This window comes from Alligator mississippiensis, chromosome 1 (assembly GCF_030867095.1).
Source record: "Alligator mississippiensis isolate rAllMis1 chromosome 1, rAllMis1, whole genome shotgun sequence".
Taxonomy (NCBI): Eukaryota; Metazoa; Chordata; order Crocodylia; family Alligatoridae; genus Alligator; species Alligator mississippiensis.
The window spans coordinates 171,608,491-171,634,593 of NC_081824.1; the positions used below are offsets into that span (position 1 = coordinate 171,608,491).

The 26,103-nt window shown below is 41.3% G+C and overlaps 1 protein-coding gene across 1 annotated transcript in view; it reads left to right on the forward strand.

The window, feature by feature from the left end:
- The window catches only part of DNAH8 (dynein axonemal heavy chain 8), a 343,175-nt gene that overhangs the window by 220,102 nt on the left and 96,970 nt on the right, over positions 1-26,103 (forward strand). The window contains 9 exon segments of the mRNA XM_059716994.1: positions 3,393-3,585; positions 4,894-5,016; positions 11,819-11,949; positions 12,329-12,482; positions 13,465-13,629; positions 15,085-15,311; positions 15,756-15,874; positions 20,907-21,010; positions 24,819-24,995. Coding sequence (XP_059572977.1) covers positions 3,393-3,585; positions 4,894-5,016; positions 11,819-11,949; positions 12,329-12,482; positions 13,465-13,629; positions 15,085-15,311; positions 15,756-15,874; positions 20,907-21,010; positions 24,819-24,995 — 1,393 coding nt within the window.

A 26,103-nucleotide genomic window follows, 5' to 3' on the forward strand; every position in this document is an offset into this window, starting at 1 on the left:
ATATATCAGTATATTGAGTTTAGCCAGTTCATTGGCAAATTCCTCTGTCCAAATGTATAACATCTCGGGGACTATCTCAGCCTTTTGGCTTGCATGGGATTCCAGTAACATTCCAGTGTTTTATGTATCAGTTGCTATGGTACAGCATATCTGGGCAAATTTATAATTTACAGACCTGGCTTTAGGACATCCCTCTGAATTGCAACATTTTTAGCTCCTTTTCTACTATCTCCCGGGAAGTCAATTGGGTTGCTTTTCCAATCACTCAGAAAAGATGGTGGCTAATTACCTGGCTTTAATACTGGAAGACCAGATGAATCTTCTTGAAGAACAGAGTCTGAGGCCAATTGGGACAGGTGAATAGCTAGATAAAAAACAGCTCTCCTGAATATACCTGGGAATTTTTTTTAGCAAACAGTAAATTTACCTTCAAAATGCAGTTGTGGGGGGAGGGGGCAGGGCCTGAAATTATTTTTGAATTTTTGTCAAATTCATTGAAGAGCTCAGGGAAAAATTAAAATGTTGAAATGCTTTATTTTATGTTTTAAATATAATATTTATACTTCTTATTTCAAATGGCATTTTTATTTTGAAATTGAACTAAATAAGGGCAAAAAGGGTGGCCAAAATGAAAACCCATTTTTTTCAGATTGATCCAAAATATGTTTTCTTTCTTTTTTTTCTTTTTTTTTTCTATTTCACCAAAAATGGTAAAACCCAACAGTTTAGGATTCCCCTGAACCATTTCCCCTCCCCTCCCCACAAATCAACCACTGAATCAAAAAATCTTTTGTTAACACAGCCTAACTGATAAGTTTGAAGGGGGCAGTTTAACTGCTGATAACTATATGTAACTTCAACTGAAATGATTGGTAGTTACCCTTCATGTGCTGAAACAAAACCTTAGAGAACAAGAGGCAGAAAATTCTGGTTAAGAACCCTGAATTGTGATTTTAGGCTACTGTACTTGAAATATTAGCTAGGTCATTGGGCAAATTCCTCTGTCGAAAGGTATAAGTGCATTTGCAACATCTCAGGGACTATCTCAGCCTTTTGACTTGCATGAGGTTCCAGCTTGGACTTTGTCTGTAAACTTCAGGAAGAAGGAATAAACCATAAGAGAATACCTTTGACTTTATTTTATTAAAACCAGATTTAGCAATTGGATCACATCAGAGAAATTACCAGATTTCAACATCAGGTTTTTCTTCTAATAGAAACAGGCTCCAAGACCCTGAATTTATGTGAAGTGCATAGATCAAAAAATGATAACAATATGGAAACACTTTGCTGTTCCTTCCTTCTCTTTTTACTGTCCCCTAAGCCTGTCCTCACTTATGTTGCTGATCCAATCAATCTTCCTTTCTGTCCTTTGGTTTCATGCCTCTTCCTGTCCTCTAACTGGGGACAGGAATCTGCTCTCTAATTGTATGTCAGTGGAGAAAAACTATAAGCAGAAGGGAGGCAAGTTGTCCTGAGCTTAGTGCAGATGCCATCTGGTACACAACAAAGTTACCCAATGGAAAATCCAGCTACCTTCCTGGAGGCATGAGCAGACTTGAGGGAATGGATATAGGAAAGCTAAAAGATTATATGAAAAAACTCCCAAATAAACCCTTTTTAGATAGAGCAAGCTATAAATCTAGCAAAAATATCATTAACAGGAAATTTGTATTCATAAGAAGGACAGTAGTAAAAGAAAATAATTCGAGAAAATTACCGTTGATGGTGTGAGAGGCAAAGATGTTTTGGGGGTGATACCTTTTACTGGACCTACTGCATGGTTGGAATAAGTTAGACTAGCTTTCAAATGTAAGGTGACCTGGTGAAGAATGTCTTGCATTTGAAAACTTGTATAACTTTATTTCATGCAGTTGGTCCAATAAAGGATATTACCTCAAAAACTCCTTGCCTCTCACATAATTCCTGAACCACTGAAACTACAACATCATTCCTAACGCTACATTCACTTTGTGTAAAAGTTTGGACTCTTCTTCTACCCTGCATTCCCTCTGTTTCTTTTCTCTGTGTTTTATCTCCTCTGCTGGGACTTGCTCTGCATTGTATGGGTTTTAGGCCTCTAGCCTACGATGCATTTATGGTGTGATTATGTTAACTACACTATAAATGGCAATGGTGCCATGTATGCACATAATTTAAGGTGCCATAAAATGGCAAATCAGCCAAAAAGATGTTCCACATATAATGCAGAACAGTGGTGCTCAACCTTTTGGCCCCGTGGGCCAGATGAGTGCATGTAGCTGGTCCACAGGGCATGGCAGACCCTGTGTACCAAGTTTGGGCCCCGTGTTGCTTTTGTCTGGCCCCACACTACCTAGAGCAGCCTGCATCATGCTGCACTGCCCCAATCAGCCATGCACCACAGTCATCAGCCCCACATACCTCCCTGTGCTGCCCCAGTCAGCCCTGAACTGCCCTGATTAGCCCTGCACACCCAGTCTAGATTGCAGGGCCATACTATCTGGCCCATGGTATCCCTATGAGTCTGAAAATTTGGCAGCAGGGGAGTGGTAATTAGCTGCCCTACCACCAATTTTTTGGAGCCATTGGTAGCCCTGAAGATGAGATGGCATGGCTGTGTGGACTAGATTTGGCCTGTGGACTGAGGGTTGAGCACTCTGATGTAGAAAATCTTTGTGACTTGTTTGTATAGTTCCTTAAATTGAACATGTGACAGGTCCACACACAGGGTCTACCTAGGGCTAAATTCCTAAAATCAGATGATTGTTGGCATTATTTACTGACAGTCCAAGGTATCCACCCAGCTGAGAACTGACAATCAGCTCATTTTCCACACTGATCCGGGGAAGCCAAAGGTCTCCAACTGACCTGGTGCTGTCCCAGTCAGGAGCAGGGAAAGTTGAAGGGCTCCCCATGCTAGGAAATTTAAATCCCCATGCCTAACAGTCCTACTGGGGTTTAAACTCTCTGGAACATCAGAAGTCTTGAACCCTTGCTGAGGCTGCTGGGTGCAGGGGGGAAAAATGAAGATTGATGTCAGTTCTATGCTGGTATATGTATAACTTGTTCAAGGTATGCATTTCCTCCGTGCTGCCTGATAACTTCACTAAATCCCATTCCAAAAAGAGATATACAAAATCATTGGTGAGTCATTTCTTTTTATTTATCTGATAACATTGTCTGTCATAACTCTGGAAGAAAGACAGAAAGTAAAAGTATAATATATTGAATTGATATGACTCTTGTACATGTGAAACATGAGAGCACTTATACTTTTGTAGCTATAATTATATAATTTATAATTCATTAAATGCTTTTTGAGTTAAGTCTGCTCTGTATTTTATTAAATATTTTTGTGTGTTTAATTAAAAATCTTTCAATTTTTAATTGTACTGATCTGTATCTTGTAGATTTATTACTGATGAAGACGTAGCTTGGTTTGATAAAACTATTTTTCGAGCAGTTGAGGAATGTATGGGTGCAGGATTAGAATCAGTTCTCCAGAATGAACCATATTTTGTAGATTTTTTACGGGAAATGCCTGAACCCACTGGAGAAGAACCTGAAGATTTTGTTTTTGAAGCACCAAAAATGTATGAAGAGGTATTTTATTTTACATGTGGCATATTGCTGAGTTCATATTATATAGAAATTTTATTAAACACATGCTGAATTTCTGGGGAATACATTTCTAGATTCGTCAGGTCAGTCATTTTATCCACATTTTTTAAAAGTCTTAAAATGTGGTAAGGAATCTACCTTATCAATATAGTCCATTCTCCATCATTAGAGACATATATGACTTCATCAATGTCTTCATCAGTGACTTGGATGAGGGAGTGAAGTGTACTCTGTCCAAGTTTGTGGATGATACAAAACTGTGGGGAGCAATGGACACACCGGAGGGCAGGGAACAACTACAGGCAGACCTGGACAGGTTGGACAAATGGGCAGAAAACAATAGAATGCAGTTTAACAAGGAGAAATGCAAAGTGCTGCACCTAGGGAGGAAAAATGTCCAGCACACCTACTGCCTAGGAAATGACCTGCTTGGTAGCACGGAAACAGAAAGGGATCTTAGAGTCCTAGTGGACTCCAAGATGAACATGAGTCATCAGTGTGATGAAGTCATCAGAAAAGCTAACTGCACTTTATCATGCATCAGCAGGTACATGACAAATAGAGCCAAGGAGGTGATACTACCCCTCTATCGGGCACTGGTCATACCACAGTTGGAATACTGCGTGCAGTTTTGGGCACCACACTTCAAGAGGGATGTAGATAACCTGGAGAGGGTCTAGAGAAGGGCTACTCGTATGATAAAGGGCTTGCAGGCCAAGCCCTACGAGGAGAGACTGGGGCACCTGGACCTCTTCAGCCTCCGCAAGAGAAGCTTGAGAGGCGACCTTGTGGCTGCCTATAAATTCATCATGGGGACGCAGAAGGGAATTGGTGAGGCTCTACTCACCAAGCCGCCCCTGGGGGTCACAAGAAATAATGGCCACAAGCTAGCAGAAAGCAGATTTAGACTGGACATTAGGAGGAACTTCTTCACAGTTAGAGTGGCCAAAATCTGGAATGGACTCCCCAGGGAGGTGGTGCTCTCCCCTACTCTGGGGGTCTTTAAGAGAAGGCTGGATAGGCATCTGGCTGGGGTCATCTGAACCCAGCACTCTTTCCTGCCTATGCAGGGGGTCGGACTCGATGATCTATTGAGGTCCCTTCTGACCCTAACTTCTATGAATCTATGACTCCCTAGTTGGAACCAATGAAACTATATTGTGTTTCTTTGAGGATAGTTACTTGCATTTCAAGACAGCACTGAGGAGTCTCCAAACAATTTTAAAACCTGAGAAATAAATATACAAAAGTCCTAAATTAATGTGTGAAAATTAACTTTTTCTCTTTCAGATTCCCACTTTTGAATTTCTGTGTGAAAGACTTCAAGCATACCAAAAAAGTTACAATGAATATATCAGGGGATCATTTCTCGATCTGGTGTTTTTTAAAGATGCAATGACTCATCTTGTTAAGGTTTATGGGGTTTTTTAACATATTTTGTTTAGATGAATAAACCTCATGAGTTGTACTCATGAGTCGTACTCATAGTCTGTACTACAGAACTAAAATGACAATCTGAATTCAAATTGTCTATCAGGTATTGTACAGAGTGTAATTGTGTGCGCACCTTAATCCTCTTGGAAGGAAGGAATAAGATACAAACACCTTGATATAGAAGCCAGGCTTGTATATGAGTTATAGGGTGGATGTAACATGCTTCCTAGTTTACATTGTCTTGGAAATATACGTTTTTAAAGTTAGACCTTGATGCCAAGATATACATGAGTAATACCTATGAGGTTTAATAAAGGATAGAAAAATCAGTAAAGAATGGAATATGGAATGCCTTTAAGTTAATGTAAAGGTATGTTTGTGGGGAAGTCATTCAGAAGATTATATGTATGAAATAACTATGAAAGGAAGCATGAATGGCAGATGTATTAGAAGATAATGGTAAGTGATAATAGTAAATGACTGATTTAATGTTTAGTCAGCAGCAAAAATTGAAAAGCCTTAGGTTGTATAAAAAAGAAAATGGTGCCTTTCAACACGTTACACAAGATGGAATATTGAAATGTTATGTAACTGACAGGGCTACCTGGCTTCTTTGACTTGATTGAGTCTGCCTTCCTGCCTCTATATGTTATGATAATACCGTATTTACTGGAATGCAAAATGAGATTTTTTTTCCCTCCAATCAGCATAGGAGGGGGGAAAAGCCCCTCATCTTACATTTGTATATAAAGAAACTTCATTAAATACATTGTCTATTTTTAAACTGCGGCCAAAAGCAGCATGTGCTCAGTAATGCAAACCCACTGTAAGCCTTGCATATATTGCTTACATATTTCTCATAGATGAACAATCTCAAGTCTAGCTGCCCTCATCCCTCCATCTCTCTTGCTTTGTACAGTTCAGATCTAGCCAACCTTTCTCTATTGGCATTCCAGAAGAATATGCATATTTACCTCTGTACTTTTGCTGTCTGCCACCACGTCAGTGAATACAATTCCTGTATATAGAATAACCGGCAGTAGCACAGCCTTAAACACTGCCACTTTTCCAGCAAAGGACAGTGTCCTTTTGGACTATAACCAAAATATTTGTCATAGCCTTGCCATCATCCTTTTCCATGCTGTATTACTTTTCCTTTTGGCATCCATCAAGATCCCTAGCACTCTGATTTCTCTATCTTTTATTTGATGGCCTAGCTTCTCCAAATTCTTCCAGTTCCCCACTCTCATTATCATGATTTTTGATCTATTTATTTTAACCCCCATTGCTTTTCCATACTCTGATGTATGTTTTAGCACCCTTTCCATTGAAAGTCTATCTCTAACTATAACATTTATATCATCCCTGTATAGTGTTACCAGATTTACCCATCACCTTGGGGCGTGCTCATTTATTAGGGATACATTTCTAGGGTCTTGGTAATCTATCAATGTGCTGCTTGTGTTACTTGTGTTTCTATACGGAGCTGTATATCTCCCTTCTGCAAGTCCTCACCCCCCAATGGAGCTATCTTGCAGGACTCAGTTTCAATGGGGCTGGGTTCCTCCAAATCAGTCAAATACACACAAACACACACAGATTAAAAAGACACGCCTGACCCGGCCAGGTTGAACAGCATGGACAGGCTGACACCCTCATAGGCCAAGAATCAGCTCATCAGAGCAACAATAAACTGCAGTCAGACACAAACACACAGTTAAACAGAATACCTCTGAATCTGGCTGGGTGTCCAGCTGACACCCTCATGGGCCAGCATTCAGTTCATTAGGGCACGTCTGAGTCAAACTGGGTCAATCAGCCTGTACAAGCTGATCCCCTTATGTGTTTCAAACTCAGCACGTTCCAATCTTTAGCCTCTTGATGAGCAGACCCCACAGTATTTTTGGGCTTCACAGGGATCTTTAGCTTAGGTAAAAGAGGCGTTGCTGCAGAGCAAGTGGGGAAGGAGAAGTAGAGAAGGAAAAATATACCCAGTTACTACCAGTTTGACTATAAAAGTTATTTATTGCTAAGTATATGAAATATATAATGGTACTAGTAGTAACAGACATGCAAAGGAAAACAACACAAACAATTACAATACTACCCTGGTTTCACTAAGTATTTGGGGAAACTTAGCTCAAGCTGAACTAATACAGTTCAGGTTCAGAAATCTATGCCCAGAGAGAAAAGAGAAAGAGCGAGAGCTGGGATCTCGCCAGTCCAAGGCTCTCAGGTTGCAATGCTGACAGGTAAAGTTCTTAGCACAATCTTTGAAAGGAGACAATCTGTTTCTTCCAGCTTCTCGAGAACAACAGTGGATGGTATCAGATAGACTTTTCTTCTTGAAGCACACACACACTTTGCTGCTTTTTTTACAGATTTTTATACCCTCAGTTCAGCTTCTTCAAAGCATTCTCAATAGTGTAAATCATTATCTTTTCTATTGACAAGGGGTTATCTGGTTTGGAACATCTCAAGAATTAGGAAAAACATAAGGTTAGGGAGTAACCAGACACTTAGGAGCCAGCTTGAAATTCCTATGGATAGCAGATATACTGATGGGATATCTCATGGTTTCTTCAGAAACAATAGATAGCTTGCAGCATCAGGGTTTTGGATTTTTACTTGTTGTGAACAAGCCTCAGCTGAGCATGACTTTTCCAGACCTTACTATAGTCTTTTAACAGACTTAAGGCAATTATCGGAGTGTTCATAACCTTTGGTGGGGAGGACTTCCACCCGTCATCCCACGAAAAGTATGACAACACTTGTGGTCAGGGCTCCAATGGGCTGGATGCTGTGATGAACCCTTTACCATTGTTCAAATGTTGCCCATACCCCCTCTGACTCAGTCTCTTTGCCTCAGCATTCCCTAACCTGGCAACTGAGTTTTAGCCAATCAAGTTTAAATAGGCCTCCCATAGTGGGACCGGGGAATGTACGACCCAAGATTCCTATTAAACTTTACTTCTGCTTAGAGGTGTGTGTGGGGGGAGAGGGGGAGTCCTTTGTAAATCCAGATTAGAACTGGTCCAATAAATCCTGAGCTGGGTGTGTGTAAATGTGGGTTGATTAGCATTTGGAGCATAGATTCCCCATCATGCGGTGCTCCCCTGCTTCTTTGATCCCAGAGTTCACTGCAGTCTTTGCTTTGGGCTTTCTGTTCTCCATCTCCCATGTAAATGAGTGGTCATCTTGTTCCATCTCAGATGCAAATGAGACCTAGGGCAGTTGTTTCACTCTTGTCACCCTTATCTGGAGGGTTTTAGGTGTGTCTCCCCCTGCATCTTAATCAGTTTTGTTTAGATAGAGGAGGGGAGGGTGAGGGGGGGAATTCTTTGTGAGTCAGACAGGCTGTGTCCTGTGTCAGGGTTCCCCAAGAACATGGAGCTAAGAGGTAACAATAGTATGCATTTTACATCACCCCCTCCTGGTATCTTTACTCTGCTTATGACCTTCTGTTTTCTTATTCTTTGTGCTAATGGTTCCATGTCACACACAAATAGTAGTGGTGACAGGGGCACCCTTCTTTCACTCCTATATGGATTTAAAAAGACCCTGCTTAGGTGCCCTTGAATTTGGACTTGACTCTGCTTGTCTATACAATAACCTTATCCAACTATTAATTTCTCTGGGAACCCCATTTTCTTAGCACCTCAAATATGTAATCACGATCCACTCTATCATATACTTTTTCTAAAACTAGGTTTGCTTTAACTATTTTTTTTGCCTCTCTTGGACGTGAGACAGTATATCTCTGATCACACTGCTCTCTTTGGAGATTGTTCTACCTGGTACTTTGCATACTTGGTCTTCCTGTATTATCTGATAGAGGTTTTTCCTCCTCCTCAAAGCCAGCATCTTGGCCTTTAACTTACAGTTCATATTAGACAGCATAATTAGTCTCTGGTTTTTCAGGAGTTCCTTCTCCCCTTTCTCAAAGAATATGATCACAACCCCTCTTGTAAAATCTGTCCCTGTCTCTTCTGTTTCTGCTATTTCCTCAAACACTTCCACTGTACCCTTTCCTACCTGTGGCCAGAACTTTTTTTAAAATTTCATAGGCAGATGAAATGATACATGAGCAGAAGGAAGTTTGTCCCCCACTTTCTCTACTGACATGACCCTTTAGATGTACTTTTCCATCCATCTTTCTATATCTTATGCCTATAGTAAATCTGTATACATTTGAACCATAATCAGTCCTTCTCTTGACTTTTCCCCTGCTATAAACTTTTTCCCTCTTAATTCCTCCCTCCATGTTTCTCTGCATATTTCTTCCAAAAAATCTCATTTCCTTCTCTGTCCCAGTAAATCAGTTCCCAAATCTTTTGGTTCAAGAAAGCAATCAGACTGGTGAGAGGTTCCACTTGCACCTCCAAAATCTCAAACAGTACCTTTTTCAAGATATCATATCTGTTCATTGTTGATCCTGTCTGCCTCCTGTCACTGGTTAAAGTTGCCTTTATCCTCAGGCTCCGCTCCTCTCTAACTTCTCTCAGTGCCTTTTTTCCGTGTTTTCCTGCCATGCCAATCCTGGTGGGTCAGCCTGCTGTTGTGCTCCTACTGTCCTCTGCTTCTCCTCTGCTACTGTCTTCTTTCTTCTGCTCCTGTCTGCTTTCTGGCATCATCATTGCTGCCTCCACATATAAATTTTTGGATGATTCCAAGACTTGTGACAAGTCATGAATGGGAGGCTAATTAGCACATGGATCCTTTTTGAGCGGGGGAGGTATATCTGGAATACACATACATACTGAGCAGTACTGAGGTATGGGGTCATGATGGCTTGACATGCTGTTGACTGTGCTAGGGCCCAGCCCAGTGAACTATATGGTAAATCCTCAGCTTTTTGGTTTTGGACTAATATCATGTATCATTTGTACTACATATAAGTAAATGCCAACGTGCTCCTTAAAAGTGTGTTTATAGAGTATTTGCACTAAAATTTGCAGCAGTTTAAAAAAAATGTAACATGCGTCAATGTTGGCTGAACTAAGTTTATGGGTACTATATGCAAATTACTACAGCTGTGTTTATTTTAAGTTCAGTGTTTTCAAATTTGCTGTTCAATTCCATGTGCTTGGGGAGAGAGAGCATGGTCTGACAGTAAGTGTGGCAGGGGAAGGGGGGTATGGGGAGAAGGGGCTGCATGGGGAGAGAAGTTTGGGGGAGGCAAAAAGGGGGCTACCTGATGCCACAGTTTTATTTTCCCTGCTGTAGAGGTGGGATGAAAACAAATTCAAGCCAAACCCTCAATGATTAGATTCTATACTTGGAAAATTGTAACAAAATTATACATTTTCCATATATAGAATCTAATTATCGGGGGTGTGATCAGGGTCATCTTATATTTGAGTAAATATCGCATGCCCTTTATTTATTGATGTATGGTGCACAGTGCTACATAAATATATTTGACGCAAAGTGCAATAGTTCAGGGGTGCTCGACCCCCTGACCCATATCCAGATCCAGCCCACTGCAGTCATCCAGCCTGCAGTGCTACCCATGAGTATGTGGGGAGCTCATGCATGATGGCCCTGCATGGTAGATTGGGTATCAACCTTAAATTCTACGTATGTTTTATTTTGAAATCCCACATGTTCTTCAAGAATTAGAAGAACTATGCCACATTTCTACATGCAAGTCTCACATAGCTTTTTGGGGGATGTAATACTGCTTCATTTGGAATCAGATCCTCCTAACTTTTCTGGAACAGAAAGCTCTCTGCAAAACAAAGAATCCTTCTGCTGATCTCTGAGCTGTCAAAAGGGATTCTACCAAATAAGTTTGGAATATATGTAGGGATGTATTCAAATCACAGAGCCCGGGGCCAAATTTCACAGACTTGTTGTGGCCCCAGGGTCCAATTTCATGGGCAGAATATGGCTGCCCCCCCCATGCCTCTGATTGGTTGGAGCAGCCAGTAGACACATGGGCTGCCACTGCCCCCTGGCCTAGCCTGTCTTCACTCCCTACCCAGCCCTATATGGGGGTGGGGAGGGGGAAAGTCTCCCCTGACTCCCTGTAGGTATAGGGATGGGCTGCCACGTGCTGCTGCTCTCCAGCCAGGTCACAGTGACCCTCTGCCCCAACCTGGCTCTGTTCTCCTGGCCAAACCCTGTTCCTTCTGGCCCTGCATAGGCATGTCGATGGGTCACTGCCATGCCACTGCCCTGGCCAGGCCATGAGCCCTCAGCCCCCCGCCCGCCTTGGCCTAGCTCTTCTCCTTTCGGCTCAGCTGTGCTCTGGCTCTGCTCCTCATGGCCCATCCCCACTCCCCCCACCACAACCCAGCCATACCGCTGTGCCTCACCCCATCCCAGCTCTGCTTTCCTGGCCCAGCCCCGCTTTCCATAATCCCATTCCCCACCTTCCACAGTACCCACTTACCGTGAGATGGGCCCAGATGGGCTGGGTGTCTGTGGCTGTGGCTGTGTCTGCAGTTGCAGCGAAAAAAACCAAGGCTAGGCCAGTCCCTGTCTGCTCGGGTTGCAGGGCTGAGAGACTGCATGAGGGCCACTCTCGCTTAATCGGGGGAAAAAAAGAAAAACCTTTTATTTTTATACAGAGCCCTGCTTTTCTCCACTTTTTTTGCGGGGCTCCTTTTTCACAGATTTCTCTGATTTTTGCAGAAAATCCCTGATTTTGTTTTTCCATGAAAATTGTGACATTGTGATTTTGGTACATCCCTAAATATAACTAATATTTAATTCTGTTACTCTTCCATAACTAAACAAATACAACAGCACTGATTAATTGCATTTTTTAAAATAGATTTCACGAATAATTCGGACAGCATGTGGAAATGCTTTACTTGTGGGAGTTGGTGGTTCTGGAAAACAGAGTCTTTCAAGGTTGGCCTCTTTTATAGCAGGATATAGGATATTTCAGATCACTTTAACTAGGTAAGAAATTGATTTTTTTTTTCTTGCTTTCCTTTTTTACACCTAGAAACTAATGTTTGTTTTTTTTTAAATAAAATTAAAATATCTGTATTTAGCCACCACCTTAAAAGGAGTAAATTAAAAAAAAAAGATGTGATCAACTTATACAGTATTGGTTGCAGGTAATTTTACACTAGGGTCTTGATTTGGCAAAATATCCCTTTTTGGAAAAATACTTCTAAGCTGATGCTTAAGTACTTTCCTAAATCAGGGTCTTCCCATTGATTTAACTGAAAGATGGAATGTATCCTGGCCAAAGTGGGTGGATCTTATCATCTGAAAGTGCTGTAATTCTATATTGTATTTTCAGCTAATTTGTGATTTCTGTTATTCTTCATAGATCTTATAATGTGAGCAATCTTACAGATGATTTAAAACTGCTGTATAAAGTAGCTGGAGCAGAAGGAAAAGGCATTACCTTCATTTTCACTGATAATGAAATAAAAGATGAGGCTTTTCTGGAATACCTTAACAATTTGCTATCCTCAGGAGAGGTTAGAGCCTCAAACTAACAAGCTGTATTTTAGCAATAAGAAGCAGCAGTATTTGTTCCTAACTGATTTACAAAAAACTAGAACTCTTGGTTCCTTCTTAATTGATTGTCATTTATTCTGGCAATAGTTTATGGGGCAGACAAGAATCTGTATCCCAAATACTGCAAATCTTGGGACTGTCTGGTGGAGCAAAACTGAATCCAGATCAGTGCTTTTGCAAAGGTGTATTTGAGTCTTAAAAGTATAGTACTTGTCTTTGGAGCACAGACAAGAAACCATGCCTCCTCCTTCCAGCAGTGGGCTATAAGCATTCACCCATGGGGGGATGGTCTTCTCTTATGTGCTCCTTTTACATGCTGTGCATTGTATATTACGCAGTCATTACTTAAAAAATAGAAATTACAGTGTTAGCACAAACTGCAATACTCAGAGTGCTGTCATTAATGACCATGGCATACTTTGTCTAGTATACTGTGCTTCTGATCCTGTGATCCGTAACTCTTTGCACTCAATGGCCCAATATCAACAGGAGGAGTGGGCAATGGCTTTAATTAGCTTATTCTGTACCAACTGGTTAGAACATTCTTATTAAAAATGGGAGTTAGATTTGAATCACTTTAGACTGAAGAGGGCTAAACCCAGGTCTCCCATTTCCTAGATGATTGATCTAATCACAGATATATTGTGGGTACAGCCACCAGCACCAGTCTTTGTCAGTATTGAATTCAGCTCAAAATTAGCAAGTTCTGCTCCAAGTGCACCTAATGAATCAAGTCCCTCTAAGGACATAGGCATCTCCCCAGCGTCAAACAGGATCCCTTCTGTGTCTGTGCATGCCCAGAAGCTTCTAAACCAACCAATTTTTTATGCATAACATTAGATAAACCAGGTAGAGAAAGACAGTGATATATTATAATTATGAACTGTAATCATTATAATTTAATGTGATTTCTTATCCTGTCGATTTTGATTTTGTTTAAAGATTTCTAATTTATTTGCTCGGGATGAACTGGATGAAATCACTCAAGGATTAATATCTGTGATGAAAAAAGAGCTGCCTCGAAATCCTCCTACATATGATAATCTTTATGAGTATTTTATATCTCGGGCAAAGAAGAATTTGCATGTAGTTCTCTGCTTTTCTCCTGTGAGTTTTATTTTTATAACTACCTTATTTGTTTCCATAAATAGATTCTCTCATAAATATATTGTAATCATACAACTTTTATAATTTTGGGAATTGTTACAGACAGAAACCCAAGCTTTAAAGATTAATAAAAATATGACTAAAATCTATACTAAAGTTGGTGGAGCTATTGCAAATAATAATTGCCAAAATTTAAAGAGAGAACAGTTGAAATTGGAATCATCTTTTATATGGAAAGACTATTCAGGGTTTTCTTGTTTTTCTTCTTCAACAGTAGCAAAATTTGCTGTAAAACAGCAAATGAAGCTTCTTTAATTGTTTTAGATTTTTGTGAAGGTCACAGATGCTTGGCAAATAAACAGGAACCCTCGAAGCATGCCAGAACAGATGAAAAACTTTACCTTTTAAATGAAATTAAGGTCCTGCTCATTTGAAGTTGTTACTTCTTATTTTGTTGATAATATTGACGATTTCAAGGTAGTTAAATAAAATAGGATGCAGCAGTAAGGTAAACACTGTAGCCAGGTACAGATATTACACATGAACTGGTATAAGTGACTGAAAACTGGTTTAAATCTGTAACAGAACAGAAGTTCAGTGCACATAGACTGGTTTAAAATGGCAGCACCCAGTCTAACATAGACCTTGCTATGCTGAGCTCCAGCAAGACACAATGAGCAGCTTGGTGGGTCTTGCCAGCTACTGCGGGTGCAGAGCTCAAGCAAGACGCACTGGACTGCCTGGGAGCCTTGCATTGGGCAGTGGAGAAAAGAGCACTCCATAAAAGGAAGTATCAGGCCTCTCAGCTGCTGGCGTTGCCAAGCTCAAAGGGGCCTGATCCTTTCTTCTTTGGAATGCTCCTGTTCCTGCGCCCCGGCACAAGCCTCCTGGGCTGCCCAGTGCGTCTTGGCAGCTGTCACTTCCACTGAGCTCCACCAGCTCCCATCGTAGCCTGGGTGACAGTGGCAGTGGGGGACTTGCCATGATGACGTGCTCTGGGACTCTCCTGGAAAACTAGGGCTGGGCATAGGGGAGGATCTGCAGTGACAGTAGGGCTTGGGGCTGTGTGTTTGATAGCTGATCAGGGTGTCCCCAGCTCAGCTGTACTCGGATGCCCTTAGCAATCTGTGGCAGGCTGGGAGGTGTGCAGGAGTACCCCCACCTTCTGGCTTTGGCCAGTGCAGACATCAGCATGCCCACCCTAACTGAAGAATGTATTTTCACTCATGATTCAATCTATGCACCTTAGAGAAACCTGCATAGATTGGATTGATTCTGCCTCAGGTTTTTTGAATGTCTGGACCTAGCCTATGCATAAAGTTATAAGGGTAACAACAACATTAACAAAAAACAAACTAAGATGATTCTTTTATATGCACAACATTTTTTAAAGACTTGTATTTGATATCAGCTATTCTATATTAAACATTGTTTTAAAATTTTCACTCCTTTTAGGTGGGTGAGAAGTTTCGTGCCCGTTCTTTGAAATTTCCTGGTCTGATATCAGGCTGCACTATGGACTGGTTTAACCGGTGGCCTAAGGAAGCTCTTGTTGCTGTAGCTAGTTATTTTCTTTCAGAATTTAACATGGTCTGTTCGACTTCTGTTAAAGCACGTGTAGTAGAAACTATGGGCCTCTTCCATGATATAGTTTCTGAGAGCTGTGATAATTATTTTCAGAGGTAACATTTTATGCAAGTGGAATAGTTAAATAACTACAAAATATTGTCACCAATAATTTTATGTCATTGTAATAGATGATGTTATAATTAGCTTTCCCAGTTTACGGAAGTGAAGGTAATATGCCAATAAACACAAAGACCATAAACACTAATTGCAAAGATAGTATAGCCATGTTACCTTTTTTCTCACTGTATAAGAATGAAAAGGATAGAATACATTTTAATATAGCTTGTATGGGTAACTGGAAATCAGTCTAATTGTCATCGTTATTCTAAAGAAATACTGGGTTTTTTGACTTCATTAAATGCTTTTTTTCCTATATTTTTTAACAGTAATTACATTACAATTAAGGTCTACCCTGTAAAACCTATATTTAACGCAAAAAATGAAAGCCATGATATTGTTGTATATTAAATAATAACTATTGATATTCTGTCTGTCAGATATCGACGAAGAGCACATGTTACACCCAAATCTTATCTCTCTTTCATAAACGGTTATAAAGAAGTTTATGCTGATAAGCTAGAAAATATTAATGAACAAGCTGAACGTATGCAAATAGGTAAGATGGATAGGGGTTAAAGATAACGTCTCATATGTGATCACAGATGTGCTTTTATAGTGCAGTATCTTATTCACTGGTCATTTAAGATAAATCCAGTCCCAAACTAGAATTCTACATGTTTAACATGTAGAAATATGTGTTCATAATATGGCCATATTAATTGGTCTGAAAAAGGCACAGAAAAACATTAAAAAGTGGTTTAATAATCTATTTGAGCATTCCCTGTATGAAAATAAGATGTTTAATATTTTCAATTTACCTTTTATAACAGAAAATACAAGTTGAAAATAGCCAGAAATAACACCTTTCTGACTGGCTTAGATTTCAAAAAGGCAGCATAAAGTTACCTGACTTTTTCATGAAGTTCCTGCATTAGAAGTGGGACTTCAGGGCAAAGATATTGCTTTGCCTACTACTTCACCTACTATTTTTAATATGGCTGGAAGTGAGAGTATGAGGAAAGTGATAGGCTTTTGCTGCCTCTGCTGCTGATACCTGTAATAGTTTATAAAAGAACTTCGTTAAGTTCATTATTATAATTAAAACAGGTAATGCTGTTTATTATTAAGACTGACCCATATTTCTCATTATAAGACTGTCTTTTCATTTGCTTGTAACTTTGTAAGAACTTTACCATTCAGAATGAAATTTTCCATGTTAAGTATTTGCCTCAAGTGAGGATGATCTACAGCAGGGATGTTAAAGATATGGCTTATGGGCTGAATCCAGCCAACGAAGCCCTATCATCCAGCCTGTGGTACTGCATGTAAATCTCGGGCTGAACCTGCACATTGTATGTAGCATGCCCTGGACTGGCCCCACATGCAGCATGTGCCATCTGCACCCCTGCATGCTGCACGTGGAGGCAGTGTGGCATACACTGTGTGCAGGCCTGGAGCCAGTGCATGTGCTACACATGTCATGCAACACCTGCCTGTGTGCCAAGTCCAGCTGCTGGCCAGCCCTGTGCTCCGCATGCAGCCTGTGGGGTATGATGAGTTTGATACCCATGATCTAGAGGTTTCAATATTGCTGATGGAACATGGGATTGTCAATACAATAATGAAATTTGTTCTTTTCAATTAAAAAAAAAATTAAAGTCTTCATTAATTGAATTTTCAAGATGAAAATGAACTGCTTAAAAGCTGGGGATGGCCAAATTTGAGACTGGTTTTGCTACTTGAATCTATCTCCTTGTTTATATGCATGTATATGCATGATCTGACCTCAATACTTGGAAAGCTCCTCAAATAATCTATTGTGAAGCACCTTAAGGAGTACAAGGTAATCAGGAGTAGCCAACATGGATTCACTAGGAGCGAGTCATACCTGACCAACCTGATTTTCTTTTGTGATAAGGTGACAGACTCTGTGTATGAGGGAGAGCAGTGGATGTGATAAAAGCCTTGCTAAAGTCAAGGTATAACACTCATCCCTGACATTCTCATTAACACGCTAACAATATAAGACTAGATGAAAGTAGTGTAAAATGGTTGGATCATCTTGCTCAATGAGTAGTCCTCAGTGGCTCAGTGTCTAGTTGGAAGGAGGTATTAAGTGGGGTTTCCCAGGATTCTGTCCTTCATCCAGTATTGTTTAAAATCTTTACTAATGGATGATGGAATTGAGTAGATTCTTAATAAATTTGCAGATGACACCAACTTGGGTGGAGTTGCAGACGTTCTAGAGGGGAGGGCTAGGATCCAGAATAACCTGGATAGACTGGAAAAATTATTCAAAATCAGTGAGCTGAGATTCAATGAGGACAAGTGCAGAGTCCTGCATTTGGGACAGAATAATTGCATGCACAAATACAGATTGGGGAATGATTGGCTAAGCTGTAGTACAGCAGAGAAGGTCCTGAGGGTTACCATAGACCATGAGCTGAATATTAGCCAATAGTGTGCTCTTATTACAATACAGGCCAACAGTAAAATGGGTTGTATTAACAGGAGTGTCACTTGCAAATCAATGGAAGTGATTTTTCTGCTCTATTTGGCCTCACCTGGAGTACTGTGCCCATTCCTAAATCCCACAGATTGCAAAGAGTTTAGCAAAGAGTGATAAAAATGATTAGGGGCCTAGGAGGCAAGGCTTATGAAGAAAAGTTGAAAGAACTAGGGTCAGGAGAAAAGTAGACACGATTTGAAAAAAATGTTCAAATAGCTGAAGGGTGATTATAGAGAGGGTGGAGATGGGCTTTTCTCAGTGGCTGTAGGGGACACGAGTAGAAGCAATAGTTTCAAGCTGCTGCAGAGGAAATTTTAGGTTGGAGATGGAACTTTCTGAGGGTGCTCAAGCATTGGAACAGGCTACCTAGAGTAATTTTGGAATCTCTATCCCTGGAAATTGTCAAGGGTAGGTTGGACAGACACTTGGCTGGGCTGGCTTAGTCAGGCATAATTCTACCTTAAGCACAGGGCTAGACTAGACCTCATGGCTAGGTACAGACAATCAAAAAGCCCAAGGCTGAATCGATTCACTCTTTGCAGGTTAGTCTAAACTGCACAAATTAAATTGAAACAGAGTTGAACAGACATTTACCTTTGATTCAGGAAATGCAGCCACATGCCTGCAGTGTCTCAGGCCAGAAGCCTGGGGGCGCTAGAGCATGGCTCTCTGGTTGTGTGTTCACTTCTTCTTCCTGATGCCCCTGAGGTCTCTGGGATTTGCGGTCCAGATGTATAAGAGCAGCACTCTGCAGCATTGCTCATGATTTCCTCTTCCTGCTTCCAGGTGCTTCTGGGATTTGTAGTCCACAGTTGTAGCTAGCAGCAAGTTTGAGCAGGGGAAGGGGTGTTTAACCCCCTTCCTTGGCCCCAGACCCCAGTCGGGGTTTTCCTGGAGGGTGCAGTCCCTCCTACTTTCAGACTGGGCTGCATCTCTAGCCAGGGTTGCCACCCCATCCCCCCTAGTCAGCCAGCTTTCACTGCTCCAGCTAGTGAGCAGAGGGGTGGGGCCAGCCCTGGTCTCTGGAGCAGACAGCACAGCCCAACCTGGGGCTGCAAAATGCTGGGATGCTGGAGGACTCTGATTTAACTTGAACCAGGAAGGGGACTAGAACAGAAGTTTCATAAACTGGTTTGAGCCAAATCAGTTAAGTCAGATACTATATTCAACCCGGTTTATCTGAAAATAGTTTCAACCATTTTGAAACTGGTTTATGTGCACTGAGCTTCTGTTCTATTACAGGTTTAAACCAGTTTCTGATCACTTTAACGGGTTTATGTGTAAGTTCTGTCCCTAACCCATAAGTTCACTTCCAGCTCTACTTTCTTATGATCTTCTGATTATGATATAGTCTTTAACTGCATGACTACATGCAGTTTTTTTTCTATGATACATCTACTGTATTTCTTGTACATTAAGGATGATGTTCACTTGATTGGCAGATATTCAATATTTATCTTTGTTTATGATTGTGTGGCCCAATGTTTTATATACTGCATGCTGTTGAAACCCCTCTCTGAATATAGGTTTATTAATTTACTCCTGCATTATGGGAGTCACCACAAATATCTTCACAAATACTGTATGATTTATTTTCAGAATTACCCTGTAAGGTAATGTATTATTAAGGCCATTTTGTAAATATGAAACTCAAATGAAATTTTTGGGAATATTTTTTATGATGCTGCAGCAAATAGCTGTGTGGGAATGGTGAGGTGGTCCAGCTGTTTGCTATGGCGTTTATTTCGAAGGGTTCTGTTTTGAAGTAAAAGCTTCACCAAATATACATGGCTTGTTCTTATTTCAGCAACCAATTGTAAATTAAGCGTATTGTGATTCACCTGGATATGAATTATTTCGGTTTTACTGTATTAGAACAGTGAATCTCAACCAGGGTGCCGTGGTACCCTGCCATGCTGTGAGATCCTCTTAAGGGTGCTGTGAGGTGCCACACTCAAGTCTTTGAGAATTTGTGATCTCAAGTCAGATTTCTGTTTGGAAATCAGTAGAGTAAAATATACATATAGACAAGCATTTAAAGGGAAGAGTTACTGATACATTAACTGGAGTTCTTTGAGATGCATTATTTTCTTATCTGCCTCTCCATATCCTATTTTAATCCATTAAATTAATATAATCCTGGATAGTTTTTCATTGTTAGTAATGTCCCAGCCATGAAAATCAAGGCTAGTTGTCTTGTGCCTCCTGTCATCGTTTATGTAGGAGTTCCAGTTATGCTAGGCTATAGTTAAGCTAAAGATCTGAAAAGGAGCTCAGGAAGAACAGGCCACATGACTGCTGAATGTCCTAACAAAAAATGTAAAAAATAAAAACACACTAATGATTGAAGAAGCTGAGTCAAAGAAGGGAGGAGCATAAACAGTAACTGAATAGCTCAAGAAGTAATGTAAAAATAAGAACACATTAATGAGGCAGAGATAAAAAGAACTGAAGATGCAGGTGTGACTTGGTGAAAGAGACAAGTAGAAATAAACATCTCAATATGAAGACACATAAACTTTCGCATGAGATTAGGGCATTTTGAGTATAAATACATGGGCTACTAGATTTGTTTTTCATAGTGACCTTGGGGAGCGTGATTGTAGTGCATCACTACCTGTCACAAGCAAGATTCACTAAATTGGGCTGATTGTTAAACAGACCAGTTGGTGTACTGTCCAAGTGACAGTAAATGTCCCTGAGTTTTGTTACCAAACATAAAGTCAAGTCCTTTTTTCTGTATCACCCACGGAATCTGGAAGGCTGCTTGCTAGCGTCCACCTTCCAGAACAAAGACCCCAGGAGCCTACACGTCCAAAGCAACAGCAGCAAAAGACCCCCAGAGAAAACACTCCTATGCTTCAAAACAATTTGCACTTGTGAAAAATAAATGTAAAGCACAATCGGATCAGAATGGTATTTTTATATGTCTTTTGTCTCATTTTGTTCAATTGTTAATGAGTACAGAAATTGCAGGGAAAAATTAGATCCTTGGGATCCATAGCTATAATAAATGACAACATTAACAGAAAATATCAATCTTCACCTTTCTGAACTGCTATTATATTATATTTGATAGGTCTCTCTAAGCTGATGGAAGCCAGTGAATCTGTAGCTAAACTCTCTCAGGAGTTGGCAGTTAAAGAGAAGGAACTGGCTGCAGCTTCTATAAAAGCAGATAAAGTGAGTACTGGAGTGCTAAACCCACTTGTGATCTATATCTATTACAAAAGTAGCAAAAAATAGCTTAGAGGACTACAATAGTGTAAAAGGTCTACAATCTTCCCCATGTCAGGAACCTCTCCATGTAATGAGTACAAGAAAATAGTGTATGCCATTGTTCAAAAAGGGAGTGTGGTCTCAGCACATGATTCTGATTCTTCAGCACATCTTCCACAGTATCTGTCAGGCTAGGAACAGACATTCAAAAAGTGTGAGCCTGATTTGATTCACTCTTTGCAGGTAAGTCTAACCTGTCTAGGCTGAACCAGTTTGTAACTGTTCAGACATCCCCTCTGGACTGAAGAAATGCAGGAACATGCCTGCAGTGGCTCAGGCTAGAAGCCAAGGGGGGCGGGGGTGGGGGCGGGGGTGGTGGTGCTAGAGCAGCCCTCCCTTCCTGTCCATAGTGTTGAGCTGAGGGTTGAGTGTGGCTATGTCCCGACAGGATGCTCTGATTAGGGAGGGGTTCCCCCCTCCCCACCTTGCTGTTGATAAGAGCATTTAGTTACACAGCAGAAAGTTGCACAGGGACTTGTTAGCATTTATCAGCCCATCAAACAAAACAAAAGGCTCTTTCATTAGTTTAAGCTCTTCTTAAAAAGATTTTCCGAGGAAGGACTGGAGGAACATTACTAGATATCTATTAATTAACTCCAAAAAGCCCTAAACTGACACTGTCCTATCTGCCTTTGTCCTGTTTCCCACAGCCCAGACCATAGCCAGCATGTGGTATGCTGGCTAATGCTGAGAGGTGTCTGTGTAAGGCAGAGGGAAGCGGGGAATCCCGGCTTCAGCTGGGAGTGGTGGAAGGATGGCAAGCCAGGAGGAGGCCAAGCAGATGCCACTGTACCTGCAGTCTCTGCTGGAACTCCAGTCAGGGAGCAGAGGGGAGGGGCCATCCCAGCCCTCTGGAACATAGAGCTCCTCCCAGGGCTGCAAAGCCTCTGGGATGCTGGAGGACTCTGATTTAATTTAAACCAGGAAGGGGTCTGGGACAGATATTGAATAAATCAGTTTGACCCAAATCAGTTAAGTCTGATACTACATTCAACCCAGGTTTATCTCCAACTGGTTTCAGCCATTTTCAAACTGGTTTACGTGCACTGTACATCTGTTCTGTTGTAGGTTTAAACCACTTTCTGATCACTTAAACTGGGGGCAAGCCCTGCACAGCCAGGGCGGGGCATGGGAATAAGCCGCAGCTCATCTGGGGCTTGGGGAGGAGGGTGGCTCCTGCCACTGTATGTGCCACAGGAGGGCATGGGGGGGCATGTGCCCCTGGATCTGCATGGGGCAGGGCAGGCTGTCGCTGTGGGCTGGGGCCGGGGCTGCTCTGGACTCTTCCTGGTGGGGGCTGTGCTGCACTGTGCTCAGGGCGAGTGGCAATGGCACTGGGATGGGGGTGGGGCGACCACAGCAAATTTTGGGGTGGCTGCAGGCCCTCCCGCCCATAGCCCCCTCCCAGTGCCACTGCTGCCTGCCCCAAACACAGCGTGGCAAAGCCCCACCCCTCTCCAGGAAGAACCCAGCACCACCCCGGCCCCAGCCTGCAGCAGCAGCCTGCCCTGCCCCATGCAGATCTGGGGACACATGCCCCCCTTGCCTCCCAGGGTGTGCATAGCAGCAGGAGCTGTGCCCCCCCCAGACGAGCTGCCCTAGGCTGCCCCAGCCCCACTCCCTCACTCACTGCTGCCTGTGTGCCCTACCCTACTCCTGCTGCAGCTGTGGGAAGCCCATGGCCAGGCTGCATTGTGACCCTACCGCTGCCCTGTATTTGCGGGGGCTGTGCCCCATTAGCCTTCTGCTACATATGGTCTTCTGTAACTTCTGTCTGTGCTGCCTCCCAGCTTTGAGCTGTTTTCAGAATGGGAGAGGAGAAAGGGAGTGGAGGGAGTTCAGTCTGGGACTTCTTCAGCCCTTGCTGGAGGGTGAGGTGGGTACATTGAAGCCCACAGCCCCGAGGTGGAAGGGCTTCAATACGCCCTCCCCCCCCCAACACTGGCTAGGGAACCCCTAAAACTGGGAACCCCTAAAAACACTGGCTGGTGTCCCTCTCCTCCCTCCCCCCCCCCATTTTGAAACTGGGACAAGCTGGGAGAGAGGAGGGGCAGTTTCTGAGTGAAACTGGCTGCAGGTTCACAGCAGGTAGATTCTCCTCCTCCCTGGAACCAACAGTGAACTTCTGTTTGGTCCAGGTGATCATGGTAATTCAGAACACTTCCTGTAAAGCATTCTGAGTTATAGTGGGGAGCTGCACTTCTGTTTGAGTCCTAAGATGCCTAAAGGATGCTTAAAATTAGTTTACACATCTTATTGTGTGGACAATCCAGGGGTTAATAGCTCCCTGAGCTGACTAAAATTAATGTGTAACAGTCCTAAGGACAATTAAACATAGTCTTCATGAAAGGGAATACAAATAACCTGACCCTGTTTTAATGAAAATGTTGCTACAGGTAAGTAGGTTAGTTAAGTGGTTTAGCTGAGCCTCTGAAAGATACCTTCACACCTCTGATCAGAATGGAAGATGCTTTCTTGAATTATGATATTGAAGGAAGGAGGAAAAGAAGAAACATGTTTTTGCTTTTCCTTCAGCATTGACCCCTTTTCTCCACTTCAGTAGACAACATTGCTTGTGTGAAGGATATAGATATTAGTTTGGAATCAGAACCAAGGAACATGCAGTTTTCATATTTATGTCACCTTTGACCTTCTAAGTTTGGTGATCTTTTGCAGGGGTGTAGGTTGTAGCCATGATGGTCTAAGGTTATAGGCAGACAAGGTTCTTAGGGTAAACCCAATATCTTTGTTGCAGTTTTTGGTGTTCTTTGTTGCAATTTTGAAAAAGAGGAATGAACAAATAAGCAAATATAAAATTGAGTAGAATCCAAACTGTGTAAGCAAGCTAACTTTAAATTGGAGATTCCAATCATCAACTCAGGGGGTCCCATTGATACCAATACCAATATCAAGCAGACTTGATAACCTACAATAAGAATTCAAGAAAAATGCAGGCTTTTTAACATCCTGAACTTGAAGAACCAAGGCAAAATCTCTCATAAACAAAGGTATACTTATGTCAGCAGAGACCTCTTGTTCCACCTGGCTTTATTTGTGTTGTGGCAAATACATTCACTTTACCAAGTGACAGAACAGTGGGAGGGGCGGGGGGGCATTATAATTAACCTGCTCTCTGACAGCTTCAGATAAGTTTAAAAAAGGAAAATATTTCTCCTAATCATCTGAAGAGAGAATCTACAGTTTGGACCATAAAGAACATGGGACCTTACTGTTTTGCAATAGCAGTCTTCTGTGTAGCAAATTAACTGCTTTATCTCTCCATGCATCTTTCTTAAGTCTCTGGTTTATTTTGTGCATTCCATTCTTGCCAAACATCTAACCATGCTGCTGCCTTTGAGTCAATAACTTTTATTGGTTTATGAAACATACGTATAAATTGTAGAAATCACAGTGACATCCAAGCACAATTTCTACATTTGGGATTAGGCTCTTGAACTCTTGGATAGCTGCCCAAATAACAAAAACAAGTCCTGTGGTTCTGGGTATATTTATATCTCTTGCATAATTACAAATACACACACACACACACACACACACACACACACACACACACACACATACATATATATATATATATATATATACAGTATAAGAAATGCTAAATAAAAACAATTTTTTAGATTCAGATTTCATTGTATTTGCAAATGTATTAATTCATTCCATTTTTTCATATTTTTTATCTTAATGCTAGGTGCTGGCAGAAGTTACAGTAAGTGCTGAAGCTGCAGCTAAAGTAAAAAATGAAGTCCAGGGTGTGAAAGACAAAGCACAAAAGATTGTAGATGAAATTGATTCAGAAAAAGTAAAAGCTGAGACCAAATTGGAGGCAGCTAGACCAGCTCTAGAAGATGCAGAAGCTGCATTGAATGTGAGTAATTTTTTTTATATTTTCATGAATTTACTGGGCATTGACTCACATGTTGAAAGAATGATTAATTCTACCAGAACAAAGCTTCATGCCATTTTGAGAGTTTTCATTCTGTTAATTTCATACTCAAACCTTTTGTTAATAGTTGCAGAGCTCACATTTTACTTCCAAATGCATGCTGAATTCCTCTTTGAGAGGGACAACTTACAAAAGAACCATGGGAGAAAGAGGTGATGTAGAAAAATAAAGCAGTAGTAACTTACATAGGAGCAATCTGCTGCTTAAATTATTAGTAAGTGGGCTATGTTGCTGTAGCTATGGTAATGTAGTATCAGCAGGCACTAACCATGACACCACTGCTACTGTGCAGTGGGGTTAGAAACGCTAAGGCAAGTACTAAATGACTGTGCAATATCAACCGTGCAGTGGGGCGCATGTGTAGACACGTCCAGTATATAACAAGAAAAGGATTCAGACAATTGCAGTTCAGAAAAAAATTAATCATCCTCTCCAAACTGAAATCAATTCTGATAATAGAATGAACCAAACTTGCAAAATCATCACACAAGATGCTCTTGTAAATTACATGCCCCTGGACACATCTATACAAGATGCCGACTGTGCAGTAGCCAAATAATACTGTACAGTAGCATGTCATGGCATGGATAGTACTAATACACTACTGCACAGTATTATTAGGCTAGTGCACTGTAGCATCACTTAAAAAACATTTGCAGGCACTACTGCTCAGTAATCAGTAACCAGTGTCTTGTGTAGATGCACCCTGCATCTACATGCACCTTGACAGTTCCATTTGTGGCTGTGGTTACCTCTTTGCTAAGCAAATAGTAGAATGCATATATAGTTTCAGGAATAAATTCACTTGCTAGTTTTGAAATGGCCTTTTGTTTAGCAGTACCCTAATTATTTGAATGATTATTTATTTAAGCTGTACCCTAAAAGTAATACTAATAAAAAGTCAAAGAGTAGCAGCTCAGGACTTAAATAACTTTGCCAGGCAAGAAAAAATGTATTTGATTTCACAATAGTTGGCCACATTTACCAAATACTTGTAAAGCCCATTTTCTAGCCTTGTGTATTGTATTGC